The 21432-nt window shown below is 42.6% G+C and overlaps 1 protein-coding gene across 5 annotated transcripts; it reads right to left on the reverse strand.

Annotated features, from left to right (window-relative positions):
- Positions 1 to 4514: 4514 nt before the first annotated feature.
- tfap2a (transcription factor AP-2 alpha) lies at positions 4515 to 19729 on the reverse strand. 5 transcript variants are annotated; one of them, XM_085762960.1, is made up of 8 exons: positions 16225 to 16333; positions 15332 to 15791; positions 14329 to 14748; positions 13018 to 13069; positions 10960 to 11185; positions 9922 to 10040; positions 7745 to 7886; positions 4515 to 6247 (listed from the first exon to the last, which is right to left on the reverse strand). In XM_085762960.1, the coding sequence occupies exons 2-8, from the start codon at positions 15356 to 15358 to the stop codon at positions 5959 to 5961; spliced, it is 1275 nt and encodes a 424-aa protein (XP_085619086.1). In that variant the 5' UTR covers positions 15359 to 15791; positions 16225 to 16333; the 3' UTR covers positions 4515 to 5958. The 5 variants fall into 5 exon arrangements, with proteins under 5 accessions (XP_085619086.1, XP_085619084.1, XP_085619083.1 ...); XM_085762958.1 differs by lacking the exons at positions 15332 to 15791; positions 16225 to 16333 and adding an exon at positions 19603 to 19729; XM_085762957.1 differs by lacking the exons at positions 15332 to 15791; positions 16225 to 16333 and adding an exon at positions 17663 to 17979.
- Positions 19730 to 21432: the final 1703 nt, after the last annotated feature.

Here is a 21432-nt window from a genome sequence, read left to right on the forward strand (position 1 = left end):
ATTTTCCCTCCCTGACTGAACACCGCTGCTTGGTGCTTGGTGGAATCTGTGGTTTAAAAAAAAAAAAGGCAACATACACCACAGAGGCACTGACTAAAAAAAAGAAATCACCACAAAAAGTCATTTTCATGTGTAGGCTAGTCATTGCTCACGCGACCGTTTTGCCAATAAAGGCTGCCAACGTGCTGCACTGTCAACATTAAAGAAGATGGTGCCCCAAATATGATGACCTGACAGCAACAACAACAACAATAACAAGAGGAGGGAATAAAAAAAAAACATTAATAGTAATAATAACAAAACATTTTTTGAGAAGGGATGTGGCTGTGCATGTGAAGCGTGGGGGTCTGGTTTGATAAAAGGTCTGAGGTTTGATATATAGAGGGAGAGATGGAGAAAGGGAGAGAGAGAGTTGATTGAAATGGCGTGTGTCTGGCTGACGGGAGCCAGTGAGGGACAAAGCCCCTGCGAAGCCACGGCCACTCGAGCAATTATTCCTCCACGCTGCATTTGGATTAGTGCAATGGAAAGAAGCATATGTTTGGCCCGGGGCGACACTCCCCCCCTGGCTGACTGCAGAGGATGCAGGGAGAGACAGAGAGAGAGGGAGAGAGGGAGAGGCACAGAGAGAGAGAGAGAATGACTAAATCTAGAATATAAACTGCATTAACCGAGTGGAGAAACAATAACACAATTTTAATCCGCTCTTTTTTTCCCCATATATTTGGAGATACACGAGTCCATGAAATTGTCAGACCTCAGTGTTTGATATGTGACTGGTGGACAACAACAGTGATTCACGATAACGCTCCGAATATTGTTTATTGTTTGTGTAAACGCAAAAAAAAAAAAAAAAAAAACGATAAAAATAACATTAAAATCTGTTTTAACTTTAAACATATAGGCTGTGTGTAAGTATGTGTGTGTCTGTGCAGTGTGTCTGTGTAGAGATGCGTGCAAAGGGGCGCGTGTGACGTGTTCTCCCATGCAGATGTTAGTAAAGACTAATCAAAAACCTCTCATTTTTGTGAATGAACCATATTGCGGTGGAATTATCGAGCTCCATTGCCTATCAGGAGTCCCTTTGTTTATTCAAAGTGACTTAATGTGTTCTAATCGATTACCTAATGTCTCAAGTAATCAAGGGCGATTTGGAGGAGTCATTGACCTCTCTTGGCTTCTGAGCCCTGGCTCATGGAGTGGGTATTGGGAGGGAAAGAGGGGAGAGGGATGGTGGGGGGTATGGAGGGGGTCAGCGCCAGGCAGGCAAGGGGCCAAATCTCCAAAATGACGGCTGATGTCAGAGTTGAGGACAATTAGCCATTTTGAGCTTCATTGCAAAACTTTAAAGTAACATAATTTGATTGCGCCAATAGCCGTATCAAATGTCGTTTAGCGGAACCTCGTGTCTTGTCCAAGCCGCGTGTTATTAGAGCAGCAGATTGAAATGAGTAAAAAAAAAGTATAGAAGTAGCCCGGATTGACAGCGCTGCGTTTGAAGAAAACCCTGTCGATAAAGTGGCCATCTGGTTCCTATCACTTAGGACTTTGTCTTCTCCTAGTATTTCTAGAACATCAACATGTTTAGTCCATCAAATCTTTTATCAAAACATCTCTGCGCCATTAATAAGGGGAAACTTTCCAGCATTGTGTGGACACTAATCCACTGCAAAGGCCGAGCTTTTCTTTCTCTTTCTTTCTTTCTTTCTTTCTTTCTTTCTTTCCAAAGTGCTGCGCAATAACTGAACATCTTCAAACAGTCACACTCACATTCCCCCTGTTTTTAAATGTTACAAGCACTGCTGGCTTTACATCAAATTCCACTCATACTAATACAACATATGTAGCAATGCAGTGGAAAAAAAAATCTGGGCCTTGTGGGTCGCTGCCCTATATCTTCCCATGCAAGGCAGGCAGCTCCAAAGCATTGCCTCGGAGCGCTACAGTGCAGACTGTTGTAGTGATGGTGCTACAGGGTAATTAGGCCATGCAGACACTCCTTTCACCAAGCAGTGATCTCAGCAGCATCAACTAAATACTCCCTGACCACAAACATGACTGCTAGCGTGTAAAGTGGATGGGGCACATTTGTACAGAACTGATGAGCGCAGCGTTAATGTGCAGCTGGTTGGAGATATAAAAAAAGAAAGTTGCAGTTATAGCCTATGACCGACAGACAGTGTTCAGTGCATGAAAAATAAATATGTTCGCAGGAGGCTATTAGCACACAGACATTAATTCATCCTTTAAATTAATTCACCCAAAGAAAATAAAAACAACAACTATTTAAAAATGAAATTATTTGGAGATGGCGCGCTGTCCACAGAGGAGCTGGTAGTAACTATGTCTGTCTGTGCTTGTCCTTGATTACATCTCTGCATGCAGCATGAGCGCCATGCAGCCCACTGAACCTGTCCCTGCCAGCACAAAAAATAATAAACACACAATTAAATATAGATATAGAAACAGATAGAGAGACAACTCCACCATCTGCCCCACTGAGGAGCCTTCGTCACACAAACTCCATCGCCTCCAACGTCAACATTGTAGCCTTATATATTGTATTTCCTATATTGTAACAACAGGCCTCACACTTATTAATTACTATATGGAAACCAGCTGTAATTGGTTTAGTTGATACAAGCAGCAGTTATTGGATTGAATTAAACCAAATTCAGCTGGGTATTTCCGTCTGCTCCTCTTCAAATTTCAGAATTTGTTATTTTTTTCTTTCTTTTCTTTTTTGCAAATGACTTTTGCTGTGAGGCATTCTGGGAAACTAGCTCTACCTGTTTAAGATCAAATAAGCGTTTAAAAAAATACAATTTTGTATTAAAAATTTATGCAAATTATAGGCTATGGCATCGGTGTAAACAAACGACAGACAATGGGATTTGGAGTTTCTTTAACGCGATTCTATTACACATGCAGACACCATTATAGGCCCTGGGATCCTCCTCATCTTATACTAATAATGCGAACAAACATCCACCATTGTTACAGATACCACTATTTCTAATGCGTTCGTTTCACCCTCAAAAACCTGTTTTCATTCAAGCAAACCCCTGATAAATTTATTAAACAACATTAGCATTAATGACACACGTGAGGGGCTTCCCCCTTTTCCGCTAATACCAATGAATGCTGTTTTAATACGATTGTTTTCCCTTAAAGTGACTATTTATGCTATTCCCCCCTCACATCCACCACAGCAGGAGCAGCCGGGTAGTCTCTCCCCTTTATGAGTGAGCTATTGTGCCTGAGGACAGGATCCCACACACAATCTGAGGACTGAGCCAACAAAAACAGGGCCTGACAGACAATGCTTCGCTTCACCTGCTCCAGCACTCTGCATCGCAATTATGCCAAGGACATGTACAGTTAGGTTTCATTCACCCTCCTGCAAAACAACTGCCTCAGAATTAAACCAGGGCCCCGAAAATCATGCAGATAATAAATATGGGTGAGGACATTGGAGAGAGAAAGAGAGGGAGAGAGAGCGAGAGAGAAGGGGGTGTGGGCGTGGGAGGGGAGTGGGGAGTGGGGAGAGGAGAGGAGAGGAGGGGAGGGGGGTATTTCGCCCAGTGCTCTATCTCCCAGTGTTACAGTATTTTAAAGTGCATGGTTACCAGACAGTGAAATAGGAAAAGCGAGAAACAATACCAAGATGCATATATCACTGGACTGATTCATGCTCCAGATGAGATTGATTTCGAGCTATAGGTGCCACGCCATCAATATACAATCAAACTCAGCTCAAATGTTATGCAACGGTCTCCCTCTCTCTCCCTCTCTCTCTCTCTGCAGCAGCTCTGCACGAAAAAAAAAAATCAAGCAAAGCAAAGCAAAGGCCAGCATCAGATCAGCCATCACAACCAACGAGGTAGCCACATTTCAAGAGTCACAAAGCTCAAGCAAAGGAAAACGAAAAGAAAAGAAACGCACTAAACAGCAGTTAGAGCGCGAGATTCGTTATGATTATATCACAAAATATCCATACAAATCCAGCACACTGAGCACTGATTGTTCATTGATTACACTGAGAGGCAAACAACATAGCCCTAACAAATATTTGATGCATGTCTTTGAATAAGACTCCAGCACAGAATAAACGAGGGGGGGGCAGAGCCAAATATAGCCTATAACAACCAAACATTGCACACCAGGCCTATATACATCTCAGAGGGTTTTAGCTGGAGGGGTGGTGGTGCTGCACACTTCAAACGCGAATATATCCATTGTTGTGAGCCATTTGGCCTGCATAAGATCCTGTGCTCTGAACTAGGGAGTTTAAAGTAAGAATTTTTTTTTTTATTATACTTGAGGGAAACAATGAGTTCAGCTGCTTATTGCAAGGAGCAATCGTCAGGGGAGACTTAAGCTCAATTACTGTAGCCGTTCAGAATGGGAAAAAAATACCAAGACAAAAAAAAAAAAAAAAAAAACAGAAAGAAAAAGCACCCAGGCTATCAGGCAGTGAATAAAAAATTAAAAGATATGAATAAAAATCGAGATGAAGCGTATCAAATATTTATTTTTTTTTCAGGGCAACAAAGGACTATAATACATTGACAGGCATGGGAACTATTGCCAGCACATGTCTATACAATACATCTAAAACCGCCTCCAATTTTGGACATTATCGGACATAACAAGATATCAGGTGGTCCCAAAAATGTTTTTTAGAATGTCTTCCAACATTTAAAAAAAAGACAATATTCCATTTATTGCTTTTATGGTGCTTCAAGGAGAGAACAAGGGGTGAAACGTATTCTGATTGGCACAACACATAAAAGCTTGTATAAAAACGAAAATAGAAACACACAGAACCAAAAAAAAAAAAAAAAAAAAAAAAAACAGTTCTCCTCCGGGTCTCGCTTAAGCTCTGTCTCAAATTAAAAACTGAAAATATGATATATAGAGAGAGAAATGGAAGTTTATTTCTATTAAATTTGTTCACTTGCTTCAATGTCGCCTCAACATGCTACAAGAGGGCTGAATTGAAATATCCCAGAGAAATTAAAAATACCCCAAAAAACTTCTGTTTTCTAAAAACCATAAAATCACATGAAGAAGAACTAACCGAATATTCAAACCCACTAAAACAGGAGGCACCAGATAAATAAAAAAAGAAGTTTCAACAGACGCACCATATTTACAATTCCCATTAAATTACACATAAATAAATATATACATACATGAACACTGATTCCCTTATATAACCGTGAATCGTGTTGAAATTCAAAAAGTTCAAGTTGGTCGCTTGGAGAGAGAGATAGAGATAGAGAGAGATAGAGAGAGAGAGAGAGAGAGAGAGAGAGAGAGTCTATAACTGAAGTCATGACAGGGAGCTCTGTGGAATTTCTCTTTGTTTTCAAGTTTATTATTCACAATACTGATAAGAATTCATCCTCTTTCGCTGCGTTTTTGTCACAATCGTAAAATTGAGATATAGAGAGATGGGGTGGGGGGGTCCGCTGGATTTCAGTCCATTCGTTGCAGCTCATAAAAAGAAGGGAGTACATAAAAAGTCCTCTGGCTGAGGCAGTACACCTTTTTCCTCCTCGCCCTGGAGCTGGTCCTCTGCAGCCTTTTTTCTTTTCTTTTCTTTTCTTTTCTCTTCTTTTCTTTTCTTTTCTTTCTTTTTTTTGTAAATAACATTTCGTGTGGTTCAAGGTGTTGTTGGAAGAAGAAGAAGAAGAAGAAAATACTTGCGTCATTTCCTCGTGGATCCAAAGTGGGATGTAAAAACAAAAAACATGTAAAACCACGCAAGATCAGGAAGTGGCACGATTAACTTTTATCAATAGTATTTATAAGGTATTTATAATATTTATATTGGATGAGTTGGTGGGGGCCGGAGGGAGTGGAGTGGAGTGGGGGGCGCAGGGGCGTTGGGTCGGTGTAGAAGAAGAAGGGCGCAGAGTTGTGGCCCTCGGTGAAGGCGGGATGGAAACATCACTTTCTGTGTTTCTCGTCTTTGTCTCCGCCTTTAGTGCCGTTATCTGAGTGACTGTTAGGGTTGTTGTTGAGGTACATTTTGTCCATGGCTTTGATAGCCTCGGTCAGATAGTTCTGCAGAGCCGTGACGGCCGCGCACAGTGCCGGGGTCCCAAAACCGTGCGAGATTAGACTGAAGTGGGTCAAGCAGCTCTGGATTCCCGGTTCAAGAATGGGCTGCGGCCGCGAGTTTCCCAGCGGCGAGCGGTCCTGGGACAGCAGGTCTGTGAACTCTTTACAGACTTGCCTGAAAACAAAGAGAGCAGCGTGTTAATGAGCATCTCAGCCCTCCCTCCTCCCTCCTCCTCCTCTCCTGATTGCATGTCATTTTAATACCACGATTCAAGTGGACACACAGCAAAACGTTCAAAAATCAAGCCAGTGCTGCAGGTGTGAGCCAGTGGTGAGTGGCCAGCCACTGTGCTGAGATAAGCCCCCCACCATCCACCCACCTCCCCTCTTCATAAAAAAAAATCATCTTATTTCAATCATTAAAAAAAAAAACCATCTATTAGTGGAATGAAACTGTGGTTCTTTGATTCTAGAAATTAAAAACTTTGGGTAGGCTAAAGGAAAATGCCCCGGAGCCACAAACAGGTGGAAATTAATCTCTCAGCTCACCGCTAGGATATTTGACTTTTATTTAAAAATATAAAATTTCAGGAGAAAAACATGAGCCTAAACGACTTGTTGACGTGAGGTGACGCGTGTCAACTTTGAACTAAACAAGCCATATCAAAAATAAAATCAGAATATTAAAAATAATAAATGCTTTTAATTTTTCAAAAACACACATTTCCTCTGTAAACCTGCATGCAGCAGCAGCAGCAGCAGCAGTCAGCTCTGTGAGTTTATGTAAAATAGAATAGTATAGGAAATTGCAGCGCGGGGTTTACTCTTCATTTCATGGTATACTGGTATCTTAATAACACTCAAAAAGCCCCATAATAAGCGGTTATAGCTGACAGCTGTTCGATTATAGCGGCCCATCATTAATATTAAATGCAGGCCTCTGCTTCTCTCTGTGCCTTGTGAGGAATTCCCATGTTTCAGTTAACGCATTGCAAAAAAATAAAAAAATAAAAAATAAATAACCAATGGTAGCGCTGGATGAGAACCAGCTATCTGTCAGTGTCACTGCAGATCTCAGGGCAAACAAAATGCTGCTGTGAGTGAGTGAATGTGTGTGTGTGAGAGTGTGTGTGAGGGAGAGGGCCCAGTCAACACAGCAACAGCTCTATATTTAACTGTACTAAAAGTAGATGAATCATAATTGATAATAAAGCTATATATATGCGTGTGTGAGTGAGTGAGTGTGTGTGTGAGTGAGGGAGTGCGTGTGTGTGAGTGTGTGTAGTTTAAATATAAATAAAATAAGTGTCTCAATGAAATCCATAATTAACGGAGATGTCAAGTAGCCTACAGTTTGGAAGTGTGAGGCTAAAAAACGTGTGTTAATTAATTTTAGGTTACAGCCAGTGTAATATTAGAAGACATGAAGCAGCGTGGACAAGATATTTTATCATGATCACACATGATATGGCACAGCTTTTTTTTTTATTTTTTTTTTTTATATTTAAAAACAAAACAAAACTACACTCTCAATTAGCCCCTCCTCCTCTTCCCTCCCTCTCTCCCTCTCTTTGTGTGTGTGTACATAAACTGTCAATTACACACACACACACTGGCACAGACATTGGGATGCATTCGGTGTGACACAGTGAAATGTGATAATAGCACTTACTTCGTGGCCAATAGCATGTTTTTTCTTTGGACTTGTTCGTTTGGGTCGGAATGCTGACGGTTTACATATTCAGCTACTGCCTTGGCTGGAAACTCAGTCTCGCATACATAACCAAAATCCCTGGCAAGATGTACCGCTTCGCCTGAGAAAAGGAAGAAGGTGGGGAGGGGGAAAGAGAGAGAAAAAATATGAGATTGAATGTGTTTGCTTATTAAATATGGTTTCATCAAATTCAGCAGCAGTTCACACTCCGTGCTTTGGACTAACACATGATTAATCTGATGTGAGCGCAGCGTCCACTCTGTTTACGCGCTCAGACAGCAGGGTTATGGCACCTGTGCCTCCCTAACAACATTAATGACGATGAGAACAATAACAGCCCAGAAATAATAATAAAACAGCCCTGCGAGCTGTCAATACACATCAGGCTCCCTCTCTCTCCTCCCTCCACTCTCAGAGAACGCTTTAATATGGACGAGCAACAATAAGTGGATATGAAATATAGACGCAGCATCATGCTTAACACCATGTCATTGATTACCAATGCCTGCACGTTATTGAAAGTCCAGCAGATCACACAGGCATGGGGAGGCAATTTTAAAAGGCTATGTCTAAATCTCCCCCTTTTTTTTCTCTCCCTTCCATAGTTCTTCTTCTTAGTGGTGCAGGTTTTTATTCTGGGTTGGGACTGGGAAAGAAATGCAGCCCTGCTGGACTTATCTGCTGGGAAACGGCCCCCGGGGGTGGGGGGTTGTGGGTAGGGGGGGTGTGAGGAGGTGACGGGGGTCACGTCATGTCGGTGAGGGATGAAACTTGTGGTTGTGATTGGCCAGAGAGATCAATCAAGCAGCAGCCTGAGCTACAGGCACAGGTGAGGAGACTGACAGGCCCAGGTAAAAAAAAAAAATATATATATATATATAATAGAATAAAAACTGAGGAGCATCCAGTGATGCTGCAGCCGATGGTCAGTCTGACACTGGTCTGAGTCTGAGCTGCTGTTTTTTTTTTTTTTTTTTTTTAAAGTCTTTGGTTTTAATTTCCTGAAGCAGTTGAGTTTGACTGCGGGGCTTCCTGTCCATAAGCCTCTGCTCTGGAAGAAGGCATGCGCCAATTAGCATCAAAGCTCAAGTCCAGTAAACTCGTTTCCATAAAATGGAGGGGGACCATACAGAATGACAGCTCTTCAGAAAACGCAGTGTCTCTTCACTAAATGACCGAGTGGCTTCACCCTCTGTGCCACCACCACTACCACCACCACCACTAGCTCCCTTATTACTCACAATCAGACACATTTCTCCAGGCTCATTAAAATACAGCACCAAATTTCTACGAAGCACAATGAATATTGCATTCGGTCCTCCTCTGTAATAATGATTAACAGGGGCCAATGAACCATCGCAGGCTTTCACCTTTGGAAACCCAAGGCACACCAAATACCACTGCACTGAATAATAAGGTTCAACTGCAAGCAAAATGGATTTATCCAGTCGGTGGGGGTGGGGGGGGAGGCATCTTTCCAGCACCATAACTGACTAATTTATTCTTTAATAGGCCCAAAACATATAGCTCCCAATAGGTCAGCGCCACTCCATTTGCATGCAAGGGAAATCTTCACTGGAAACCAAAAGCATGGGAAGCTATTAACGAAAGAATTAAGTCACCATTAAAAATCAGCCCCATGCGCTGCCATATCCAGGCTGTATTAATGTTTGAAACAATGCAGGGTTAATAAATCAATCGACTTCTCATCCGTGAGGTGAAACAGCTCAGCGGTGCCCAATAAACAAGCCGCACTCAATAATTAACTGGACTTCAACACAAACTCATCCAGCGTATAAACTAGGCCAGTCGCGGACCTGCAAGTGTGCTCCTGAAAGCGAAGGCCAATGCTGCAAAGCCACTAGAATTACCAGCACCATCTCTCCCTCTCCCTCTCTCTCTCTCTCACTATCCACGTACACACACACACACACACACACACACATCCTTCATGGTTTATTACTTGCGAGGCAAAGTCGGTCCACATTACACGGATGAGCGCATATGCTGATTTCAAACACAGGAGAAAGAAAGAGAGGGAGAGAGGGAGTGAGAGAGAGAGAAATCCCAGTTTGCAAGCACCTGATATCGCGCGAGCAACAAGACCGGGAACGTGATTTACGACACCGACTTACCCTCGACTAGTGACGTCAGCAAGGTGACGTTGGCTGCCTTGCGTCTGCCCGCAGGTAGATTCAAGCCGATTTTATCCAGCTTCTCCCTTAAGGATCTTCCTCCGTTCTTTGACTTAGCCCTGTGACAGCGAGACAAAGCACAGATTCATTGTGGTGTTCATCACGTGGGGGAACATTGGGCAAATATTTGAGAAAGAATAGCCTATAGCCTATAATATATAGCTACATAGATATTTTTCCTCTTTGAAATGGACATACAGATGCTGCCCAGCAAATATGGCTGTGCAAATATCTCAAGTATATCATGTGGTAGTGGGGAGTTCAGAGACAGACAAAATGTTGTTTACAAGCAGGAAGTCATTCCTAGATTTATCTTTAATGAGAGGGCCTGTGCTCTATGTCTTGGATTTTTATTACACTTTCTGTATATGATACACATATTTACATTATATAAACGTATAAATATGTTTCAGCTCTGTTTTTTCCCTCTAATGAAACAGTGATTGGGTTGAATGTGGCCGGCCTTATACTGTCCAAACTATAACTAATACTAAAAAAGATTAGAGCCCCAGCCTTTTCACCATGCAGACAAATACTGTACAAAATGAATAAATAAAACCCTACTTAATAGGCAGGCTGCGTGTCTGCAGCACTTCAGTAGACAGTTCACTAGAGACCAATGTTTTCATGTGTAATGCCTTCACTGGGCCTATAGAGCTGAGGTTGAAACAGACTAGGCCTACATTAATTTAGAGAGAGAGGGAGGGAGAGAGAGAGAGAGATCCACTGCACTAGGGAAGTTAATATGGAATTTAACAGACCCCTCCTGCTTTAAATGCAGGAGCTAGGTGTCATGGTTGGTCGATTTTAATTATTCTTGGTACAGAGGAGAGAGAGAGAGGGAAAGAGAGAGAGAGATGCATGCTCAAAGAGAGAGAGAGAGAATGGAGTAGAGTGAGAGAGTTCATACACACGCACACACAGGTATATAGACAGAGCAGATTTTTTTTTTTTGCAGGCTTCCAGTCTCAGACTCACCTCCTCAGCACCCCGCCCAGCAGAGAGGCGTTGAGGCATTCGGGCGGCGAGAGGCGTCTCTGCACCTCGGCCACCGTGACCTTGTACTTGGATGTGGAGCTGAGAAGAGAAAGGCGACCCGGAACTGAGCAGAACACCTCATTGGGGTTTACCACTCCTCCGAAAAGACCGTCCTTATTTACGGGGATGGCGGAAACATTGTTGTTCTTGGATAAAGACACTGGACCTAGCCGGAAAGAGAGCGGGGGAAAGAGAAAGAGAGGGAGAGGGTGGTGGAGGAGGAGGGGGGAGGAAGAGAGGATAGGGATGGTGGGATGGAGAGGGAGAGAGGGAGGGAGGGTGGTGGTGAGGGTGAGAGAGAAAGAGAGAGAGAGACCGTGCTCAGTGAATTTCATGCAATGCAGAGCCTTAACTAAATGAGAAGGGGGATTTAGGCCCCGGACTTAGAGTTTAGCGCCACATGTGCACACATTCAGCAACAAGGACATGTAGAAAAAAACAAAAACACCAACACTGCCATAAACATAAAATATAACAATAGTGCTGGTGGTGATAATAATAACAATGATGATGACAATAATTATCAGAATAATTATATATGTGTTTGTATGTGCCTAGCATCGTGACAGTGAGCCTCTGATAAAAAAATAATAATAATTTAAAAAATAAAACAGAATATTTCAGTTCATCTGTTCTTTATCTGGATAAAACACCGGTCAGTGTGTTTTTCTCTCCAGCTCTCAGCTGCAGACAGACACACACACACACACACACACACACACACACACACAACCCTCCATGCAGGAGCCGCGCGCTCCTCTTCCAACAGCCTATTTTTTTTGTGTGTATGTGTGCGCGCTCGCCTCAACATGCACCGACTAGAGATAGGCTACTGGTAAAAGTCCAACCCGGTCTGACACACAGTATCCTCGGTATCCAGCGAATAAAACACCGTCGCTCGTGTGTGATTTCACACTGAGAGGGGAGTGGGGGTGGAGGTGGTGGTGGTGGGTTGGGGGGCTCCGCACTACTGGGCTTTACACCGTTTTGGTGTGCAGTAACAAAGGGGACTGTGCGTCTTTGGATAGATCACTTGTGACATTAATGGCTCAGGGGAGCCTAATAGAGACAATAGGAGTTAAACGAACTCTTGAGATTACTAATATAAGAAGCCAATTATCATGTTGATGCGCAGATAGACAGACTCAAAAAAAGAAGAAAGAATGGGGGAAAAAAAGACGGAATTAAAGACAAAAAAGGAAAGAAAAGTCGCTCCATATCTGATCCAGAGAGCTCTAATATGACCTGACAAAACGCTTTTAAACTTGACCATGAAAAAAAGGCCTCCTCGCGCTCTACCATTATCATATAAACAAGTAAAAAATACTGAAGCAGTATAATCCATCAGCTTCCACCAAAGAACTGCAAATATGAAAATTACACGCGGAGGTATTAGGAACCAGACAGTGATTCTTTCTTTCTTTTTTTTCTATTTTTCCTCCAAGCCGAGTTCTGGTTCCTTCTCTAAATGACAAGACTATCACCCTGCACACACCAGGCCTGTGCTGTGCTCCATCCACCGGTACCAACTTCCATTTTAGATTTTGACCATGCAGTGTGATTTGCAAGCTATTGGCCTTCACCACCAAAGTACCAGGATGGTCTATATAAGGGGCCTGTATCTTTGACCATCAATACCATGGGCTCACAAAGCACCAGCAGCTCCACTCATCTCCAACGCTATAGCTCTGAAACGCTGACAGTAAATTCCATCAGCGAGAGAGAGAGAGAGAGAGAGAGAGAGAGAGAGAGAGAGAGAGAGAGGAAAAAAAGGTGCAGCCAGTTTGATGCACTTGGAAACCATGTAATGAAAAATAGGCTACTGCATATTAGGATCAGTCAGGCGTTACCGCATTGCATCGAGTTCTTCTCTCCAGCAGAAATGGTGCGTGGTGTGTGTGTGCGTGTGTGTGTCTAAGTGTGTGTGTGCGTGTGTGTGTGTGTGTGCAGTGTGCAGCTTGCAGAAACATGCATGATATCTCGGAGGAAACTGCTTACCTTTTTTAATTACAGTCTGGTCGGGAATGTGAATTCCTTGATCCTCAACAGGCTGTGACACAAATGCACAAAAAAGAAAAAAAAAAAAAAAAAGAAGGACAATTTTAGCACAAAAGGCACAAAAATATCAGCTCCAGTCCTGTGTCAGTAAATTTACCTCAGGAACGAACAAAGCCTGACAACAATCACCCCAACATGGAGGCTCTCGAGGCCCATTGCTGTTATTATTGTCCACGAGTGTTTTCAGTGGGGTTTACACTGATGGACGCATTACACCAGATCACAAACTCTAGACTTAAATAACGACGCTGTGTCGCCCCATAATCCTGACCTAATTTCGCCCTCATATTGGCTCTACTCACAAGGAAACTTCTAATCTAGATTGGATAGTAATTACGGCAGCGCAGCCTATTAAAGGCCTATGAACTAATTAGAGGATTATTGGTGTTTGTTTCTGATTAAAAACTGGGAGGAATACTCTCAATAAGAAGCAGGGTTATTGACAGTTGGAGCGCGTATTTATCATGCAACTTTAGTAATCGCAGCTATTACCTCAACTCAATCCACCAAACTCAATTCTCTTGTTAGTGAGCAATGCAATGTATCACAGTGTATTGTAGCCAGAGCGGCCAGCTTCATCTTTTTTTTTCTAACCTATAAGAAATCAAATAAAGTCCGAAGACACAAAGAAACCCCAGTGGAAATACAGGTGTATTGTGTTTCTCCTTTTTCTTTTTTTCCCTCCTCTCTATCTATTTCATTTAATTTATTTTGAGTTATAATGCTCAACAAAAAACCCCACACGAATCTGGCACCTATAACAGCATTTTAAACGATTTGTTTCCAAATGTGTAATTTAAAAATATATATATCATAAACCATACAAAAGTGTTCTGTTGTATTTAAAACACTCTTGAAAACACTAAAAAGATTTTTTTTTTCATGGTAATTTTCTAAGCAGTAAAAAAAAATGGCCGTATCAAGAGCTTCAATGAGGCACGCGAACTGAACTGATTGATCGCGTGTCATCATATTAAACAACAACAATAATAAAGTTTTGGTAATAGCCTGATAATATCAACGTGGGGGATAATTATAAAAGGCAGCGTGTTTGTGCAAATGATAATAACTGAAAATAAAAAATAACACCACCACCTTTAATTCTAATAATATTAATTAAAAATGGCAGTGGTGCCCATAATATTAATAATGGGTGCACTGTTGCCCTTTTATTTATTTTTTTTGTTTGTTTTTATGTTTTCTTCTGCGTAAAGCCACCACACATAGAAAGCCAGGTAAACGCAGTCTCACCTGAACGTCTTCTAAAGAGTGAGGTATTCCATGGATAGGGATAGAGTCCGACAGTCCCGTATCGATGCCGTGGCCGGACGGTAGCAGCACTTCCCTGCGGTACTCCCGGCACAGCTGGTGAGGCAGGCTGCGGTGCTGGTGCAGCAGGCCGCTGTCCTGACCCTGCCTCTGGCCCGGCCAGCCCGGGTGCTGCGGCTGCGGCTGGGCGTGCAGCGAGTTGAGGGAGTACGGGTCGTTGACGTGCGAGTAAGGGTCCTGAGACTGCGGGTAGATGGGCTGGTAGGGCGGGGGGAAGTACGGGGGCTGGAAGTCCGAGTTCGGTGTGTGGGAGAGCGGTGGGGCGGTCGTGTAAGGATTCTGGCCCACGCCGCCCAGTTGAGGTAGCCTGGCTGTCCCATTGCTGGTGCCGTCGTGGCGATCCTGGCAGGAGGAGGGGGACAGAGAAAAGTCTGTTTTAGCATCAACACATTTAAAAAAAAGAAAGAAAAAAAAAGACACAACACAACATGAACGTGCGTGTTTCCCTCTTTGTTTTAAGCGCTGGATGCTCTGCGGGCTGATGGTGGGGCTTTATCAAATATGGCCTGAGTGGATGACAGGAATTAGACCAAGTGTGGAAACGATCATCATTACAATTAGTCCTGAAATTAATTTTAAAACAAAAAAACACACCAATTCCACTGGAGGGATACGAGTCCACAAAGTTTTTTTTGTAAATATAATGACATGATACTAAAATTGCCAGAAGTTATTAGTAAAAAAAAAAAAAAAAATGAAACATCGAAATTCCGGAGGTGAAATGCCCTCAAACAAATAAGCAAGCCTCGCATTATTTCATCATTTCTCCACAATGTCCCACGGGTTTTACGCATGCAGAGCTTTTGCAAAACATTTTTCAGCGTGGAAGGAGAGAAAGAGAGAGAGAAAAAAACATATTCTAACAAAATCTGATGTGCAAACAACAACTCGAAGTATCTGACACGGTGAAGCTCCAGCAACTTACCATCGCGGAAAAACTGTGCACTAACATCTGAAAGGATTTTAGTGCGACTCAAGGTAAGAATAAAGAGTTCACAAAAAGAAAAACACTCGGAGTGTTTTTTTGGGGGGCGAAGGGGGGTGGGCGAAGGGAATAACCAGCAAAAACAAAACAAAAAATAGATATTTTGCCCACGAAAAGACGTGTCTCCTGCAGGATCACGATGGCCCCGGCGATCAGATATGTGCCACAGTAGCAGGACGATAATCCATCAGAAAGAAACGGTTAGATCCCCGCTGCCCTTCATCTGGCTCTAAAAAAAAAAGGTTGATATTCGGCGGTGCTGGTTGGATTTGGGTGGAAAAGTTTCTGTGGATAAACCCTCTTTTCTCCCGGCTCTCCTGGCTTCTATCACTCTGCTGCCGTCCCTTCGCTTGAGCTCATATTAGCAAAATAGCCGCTTCTTCGTCTCCCTCCTGGACTCCTAATAGAACGCGTTCATGACTATTAATATTACAGGAATACTCAATAATAGGAAAAGAATGGTCGGAAATCGGGTGTGAAGCAGAGGACGCAACTCAAGGCAGGAGTCTGCGCTTAAATGACGTCCATTGAAAGGAGGAATCAGTATATCTAATCAGAGATGGAGAGAGAGAGAGAGAGGGAGGGAGAGAGAAAGAGGGAGTGAGAGAGTGTGGAGGGAGTGGAGAGAGAGAGAGAGACAAAAAGAGGGATATTCACTGTCGTCTGACGAATCAGAGAGAGGGGAAGGAGGAGGAGAGGAGGGGAGGGGGGGGGCATTTTAAAAGGGGTCCCAGGGCCAAAGCGCAAAAGTGAAAGAAAGACAGGAATGACGATGAGAGGTGGACCACAGACAGGGGAGAGAAGAAGGAGGCAGGGAAGGGAACAATGTGCACCTCTGAACTGGGTGAAAATCCAGCAGACAGCGCTATGGGCATTCCGTCCGGCTCGTTTCTACCGCTCATCCCTTTGTTTTCCACCTCAGACTCCGGCAGCGAGCTGTCCTCCATGCATGGGGGCTCCTCTCTTTCTCTGTTTCTCTCTATTCCTCTGTCTTTCTTTCTCCCTTTCTCTTCTGATCACCGCCGAATTAAACCACCGATTCCTCCTCGACTCCAAAACAAAAAAAAAAAAACACCCAGAGTCAACACCGACTAACTTTTAACTTTGACCCGGAAACGCGGAGAAAAATTACCACAAAAAAAAAAAAATCCCAAAGTCGCTCGCGTGTAGCCAGGGCCGCGCGCGGATCCGGCGCTCGAACCAACCAACTTTTAATGTGCGACTAACACAGCTCCAAACTCCAAACCCTCTCTGTCTGCTCCACCACGCGTTTTTAAAAAATCACGAAACACTGGGTCGCGACCGGATATCCAGCAAACATTTTATTTCTTTTATATATATTTTTTTATTCTTAATTTTTGCATCGACACGAGCGGGGATAAACATTTACCACCACCACTGCTGCCACTAACTACCACGCTGGTGCAAATCGGCACAACACGGGCGCGGAGGTTGCCCATGCAGCTTTTGTTTCCCTGCTCTCGGCCGTCCCTATCCACGCAGGACGCGGCTGAAAACACGTCCGACTGGCTTCTCCACTCCCTGAAACAAGTCCCTGATATTACTGCCAAAACTTTGTCTATGCCCACACAACAACAACAACAATCACTCAGTGTATGCACTCCACACAGACACAGACACACACACGTGCACGTACAACTGCATGCAAAAGAAATCGAAAGGCTCAAATTGCACGCGGATGTTAAAAGTGAAGGGTAAAATGTCACATTTAAGCAATAAATAAAGCGACTGTGTCAGCGCTCACTGCTGCCATTCAGCCTCCATATGTATTTGAATTAAACCCATGGTAAGTGCATATTATTATTTTAATGACTGCACGTGTCACTTAATATTTTTGAAATTATTTTTAATGTGAATTTAAAGAGAAAATAAATATATGACTGGTGTGAATTTACTCATGCAAATAATGCAGACTATTAAATACAGCTGCTTTGCCAAAATGCTATTATTATTTTTATTACTATTAATATTAAAGAATATTACTATTATTGTCATTATCATTTTTATTATGGAATTTGACAGGATATAAATGATAAAAGATATAAAAGAAGCTATGACATGGATTAAAGACATGGATCTGTTCATCCACAAGTTCAATTCCATGTGTTCACTATCTGTCAAAAGAATGACATCTCTGCACCAAAACAATACAAACACATGCCCAGAATAATTAAAATAGTGAACTTGAACTCAAAAAATACAAATAAATTAAATTAAATGAGACAAATTTTTAAAAAAAGAGCCCCTTACCTCGCAATCTTCATATTTAATGTTATCAGTTAATTTCCAAAGCATTTTCATGGGTTGTTGAGGTGGGTATTGAGTACAGGTATCGCCTTATAGTCTTGTTTTCACTCAGTGAATTGTGCTCCCCGCTCAGAAAAACTAGTTTTATTGAAGCTGTGGGCTGCTGTCTCTGTCTTGCGCTCTGAGGTCTCCCTCTAATGGTGGAAGTAAAGGGCTGGAGCAGCTCTGTAATAACACTGGCACAGGGCCTCATTAGCATATCAACAGCCGTTTGATTCCCCCCATCTGCTCACACAACACCAATGGACAGCGCACAGGTAAAAACTAAAGCAGCAAGACGCTACACATGCTTATTATTTCTACTGTTCACTGAGGTGTGTGTGTGTGTGTTGTGAGTGTGTGTTTGTTGAGAGGAGGGGTGGGTATTGTCATGCATGGGGACCTGCATGCACCTGGGACGGTTTCTAGTAGAATTTCTTGCATGTCTTGCAGGGGGCTGGAGAGAAAACACACGAGTCCTTAAAATGCTAAAAGTTAAATTTATCAGGAAAAACAGGAGCAGATGTCTTAAATGTGGAAGAACTTTTTCTTTTTTCTTTTTTTTTTTTTGGCTGAAGTGCACTGACTCGTTCTTGTACAACTCAGTGTCTTATTGATTAGTCTTCCAGTGCTTGGTGGGAAAACTGCAGCCTATGCAAATACAACCCTGCCACACAAATTTTTTTTTAACAACCTTGTTTTTTTTGTTGTTGTTGTTTAAACTCCCAAACTGTTATTTTAATCCCATTGAGAGTGGAGACCTTGAGAGGGCTATTCTTTGAATGTTATGTTAAAAAGGTGAGCCATTCGGAGCGGCTCTACAGGTCCATTGACTACATGTAAGGGCGCTGAGGTTTTTTTTTTGGAGGATGAGTGGGGGGGCGTAAATAATTAACACAACAACATGGCCTTGTTTCATTTGAATGAGCGGCTGGGGGGAACCTGGCTCTGCCCTGACGCCGGCCGAGCCCTCACCTCAGCAGGTCGTGGGTCAGGAGACAGGTCGCCACATCTTTAAGGCGTTGGCTCCTCTCGTTTTAAAACCCTTGGATTACCATTTTTGGCGGAGTGCCTTCTCTTTACGATCAACTTGTCATTAATGATAATGGAGCGATGAAACTGGCTGTCAATGACAGCCGTGCACGCGGGGGTTTTTGTCTTTCTAGAAATGTGGCCTGGGTCTGGTTGCTGGTACTGGTCGACTCGTGTGTGTTTTGTTTTAGAAACGAGTGAAACTCAAGTGTGGTTTTGTTTCAGCAAAGATCTCAGGACATCTCTTAAATCCCCCCCTCACACACACAAACACACACACATACACACACCTTAAGTTACAAATAAAGCGAGGCCATAGGTTTTCAGTGAAGCACGGACGATTTAAGGACTAAGACTGAACACTAAGTCTATTATGGGATTCTGTGCAAGTTATGAATTTAACACATGTCATCCACATTTGGAGCAGCTATGAACATATGCGAAGTGCATTATAGAAAAGTTACAGTTTAAACCAAAGAGTCCACGACAATATTTTTGCATAAATGATGAGTTTCTACACACAAAACTATAGTTATTTCTCATTTCTATATGAAAGCACACCTGTGTGTCAGTGTGTGTGTATATGAAACGCGCAGGAAACCTCACAGCCTTACAACAACAACACGCTCACAGCTGAGCCTGAGACGAACTATTAGGGTCTCCAAAATAAAACACCCCAAACTGCTGTGTATGTTCTCCTGCCTGATAAAAATCTATAAGCTCCTCGACTCCACCGTGAGACCTGCACCACCTCACTGTACAAAAGATTTCACGGTGCTTGTGCAGCCTCATCCTGCAACTAGTCGACACTTTGACAGTCTTCCATGGATTTTCACAGCCGTCTCTTTGTCTTAAAAGTAAGCAGCACATACCTGCCATTCCCCCATCTTGCCCATAATTGACATTCTTTGTCTTCTGTTGCCTTTGGTGCTTTGTTTTTTTAGTCGATCCGGCGCTGTGTCTCTCGCATTGAGCCTTCTGGTCCCAAAGTAAACCTACTTTTTTTTTTACCTGGACCGGATCGCCTCACCTGGCCATAAAAACGGTGCGAGGCCACCTGGTGACGCATGCGCACTGCAGCGGGTGTGGACTAGAGGAGATAAACTACCTGGGAAAAAAGTGAAATGTCTTTTTGTTAGGGTCTGTCATAGTTTGGTCCATAGATTAAATTAAAATAAGTTTTATTATGATAAACCAAAACGAACCAAAAAGCTTATAAATTATTTAATGTGAGTGATACACTCAAAACAAGCACCACCCACAGCTTTTACTATGAATAAAAATCACTAATTACATCTGTTCATTTGCACTTTCTCCAATAAAATCCATATTTTATACAGTGGCTTCTTTGCACGAGGTGAATTTACATCAGAAATTCATTTCGTTTATAGAAATTTAGCAAAATGTATCGCTCACATGAAAAGTTGTTTTACCCTCCGCATAAAAATACTAATAAAGCCAATAAACATGACTTTTTATTTATTTTATTTTTTCATATTAATATGCTTACGTTATCAGCTAAGGAGCAGGAAGCAAATGAAAATATACTAAATTATGTAGGTTATGTTTTGTCTTCATGTGACATGAGAGGGAAAAAATGACATCTGTTACTTTTATAAGTCAATTAACCTTTTCTTTTTGTTCCTCCTCTTCAATGTTTTGTCTTGATAGAAAAACATGAATGCTCACTACAAATGAAACTGTGTCAAGTTAAAAAACTTGAAGGTTAACTGCCAACATCATTACTTGTGCACAGAGAGCTACACCCTGCCATTGTGAGGGGGTCATTATTTATTTATCCACTGTTTATTTCTAATACATACTTACGTAGACCCCTCGGGCCAAGAGCGAATGAGCTTTCCCCTCTCTCTGTCTCTCTCACGCACGCGCGCACACACATGGACGCACGCACACACACACAGGAGAGCAACATGCGCTCACATAGGTGATAATAGTCTGAGCTTTAAGTCCAAAAAAAAAAAATCCCCCTCTTCTCTTCTTTCAAGTTTCAGGGGAGACTCATGCAGACATGGCTGGAGACGGGACATGCAGAGCTGCGGTGCAGACAGCTGCACGCTCGCTCCTCTCACTGCTCCTGTCACTGATATTAAACATATTCCATGCATGCGCTGGGAATACTGGAATGAACTTTTTTTTTTTAAGAGGAAAAAAAATATTCACTTTTAATTTTCCCTCTTTTTTTTATTATTTTCCTTTATTTTGTGTAGTTTCTTTTCTCCCAAATATCTAATTCCACACAGGAGGCTATCTATAGATTTTTTGTGGTGTTAATGTTTAAAACAAGCCTTCATGTTTTGACTTCAAAGGTGAACACATTTTAACTGCACAGACAGTACCTGCAGCTACCAGGGCCTGGACAAAAGGAGTGGGGAGGTGTTGGTTGGTGGATGGTGGAGGTGGTGGAGAGGAGAGGGGGGATCAGAAATATTGTTTGGGGCTCTGCGCACTTAGGGAGGAGTAAGTTTTAAAGCAGAGCTGTCGAAGAGTGGGTTAGTGTCAGACAAGAGCGGGGTCCCTTTTGAATATCCAGCCTGTTTGTCTAGGGCTTGGTTTCAACCACTTCCACCGCGGCACCGGGCCTCCGGCAACGTTCAGCTTCCTACAACTGCGAGCTGTGTTTAATAGGCGTCGCAACGGTTGCACCAGACACCTTGTCCAGCCATTCACATTTAAAACAAATT

Source organism: Trachurus japonicus, chromosome 20 (genome assembly GCF_045865225.1).
Source record: "Trachurus japonicus isolate A0001 chromosome 20, Traja_1.0".
NCBI classification, from domain to species: Eukaryota; Metazoa; Chordata; class Actinopteri; order Carangiformes; family Carangidae; genus Trachurus; species Trachurus japonicus.

Bases quoted from the DNA above. Each gene is read 5' to 3' on its own strand.
- tfap2a (XM_085762955.1), bottom strand. From the start codon at position 16,338: ATGGAGGACAGCTCGCTGCCGGAGTCTGAGGTGGAAAACAAAGGGATG. The intron at 10,041-10,959 runs GTGAGTCTGAGA...TCGCTGTCACAG, and splicing joins CTGGGCGGGGTGCTGAGGAG to GGCTAAGTCAAAGAACGGAG. The intron at 7,887-9,921 runs GTAAGTCGGTGT...TCCTTTTCTCAG, and splicing joins GCTGACGTCACTAGTCGAGG to GCGAAGCGGTACATCTTGCC.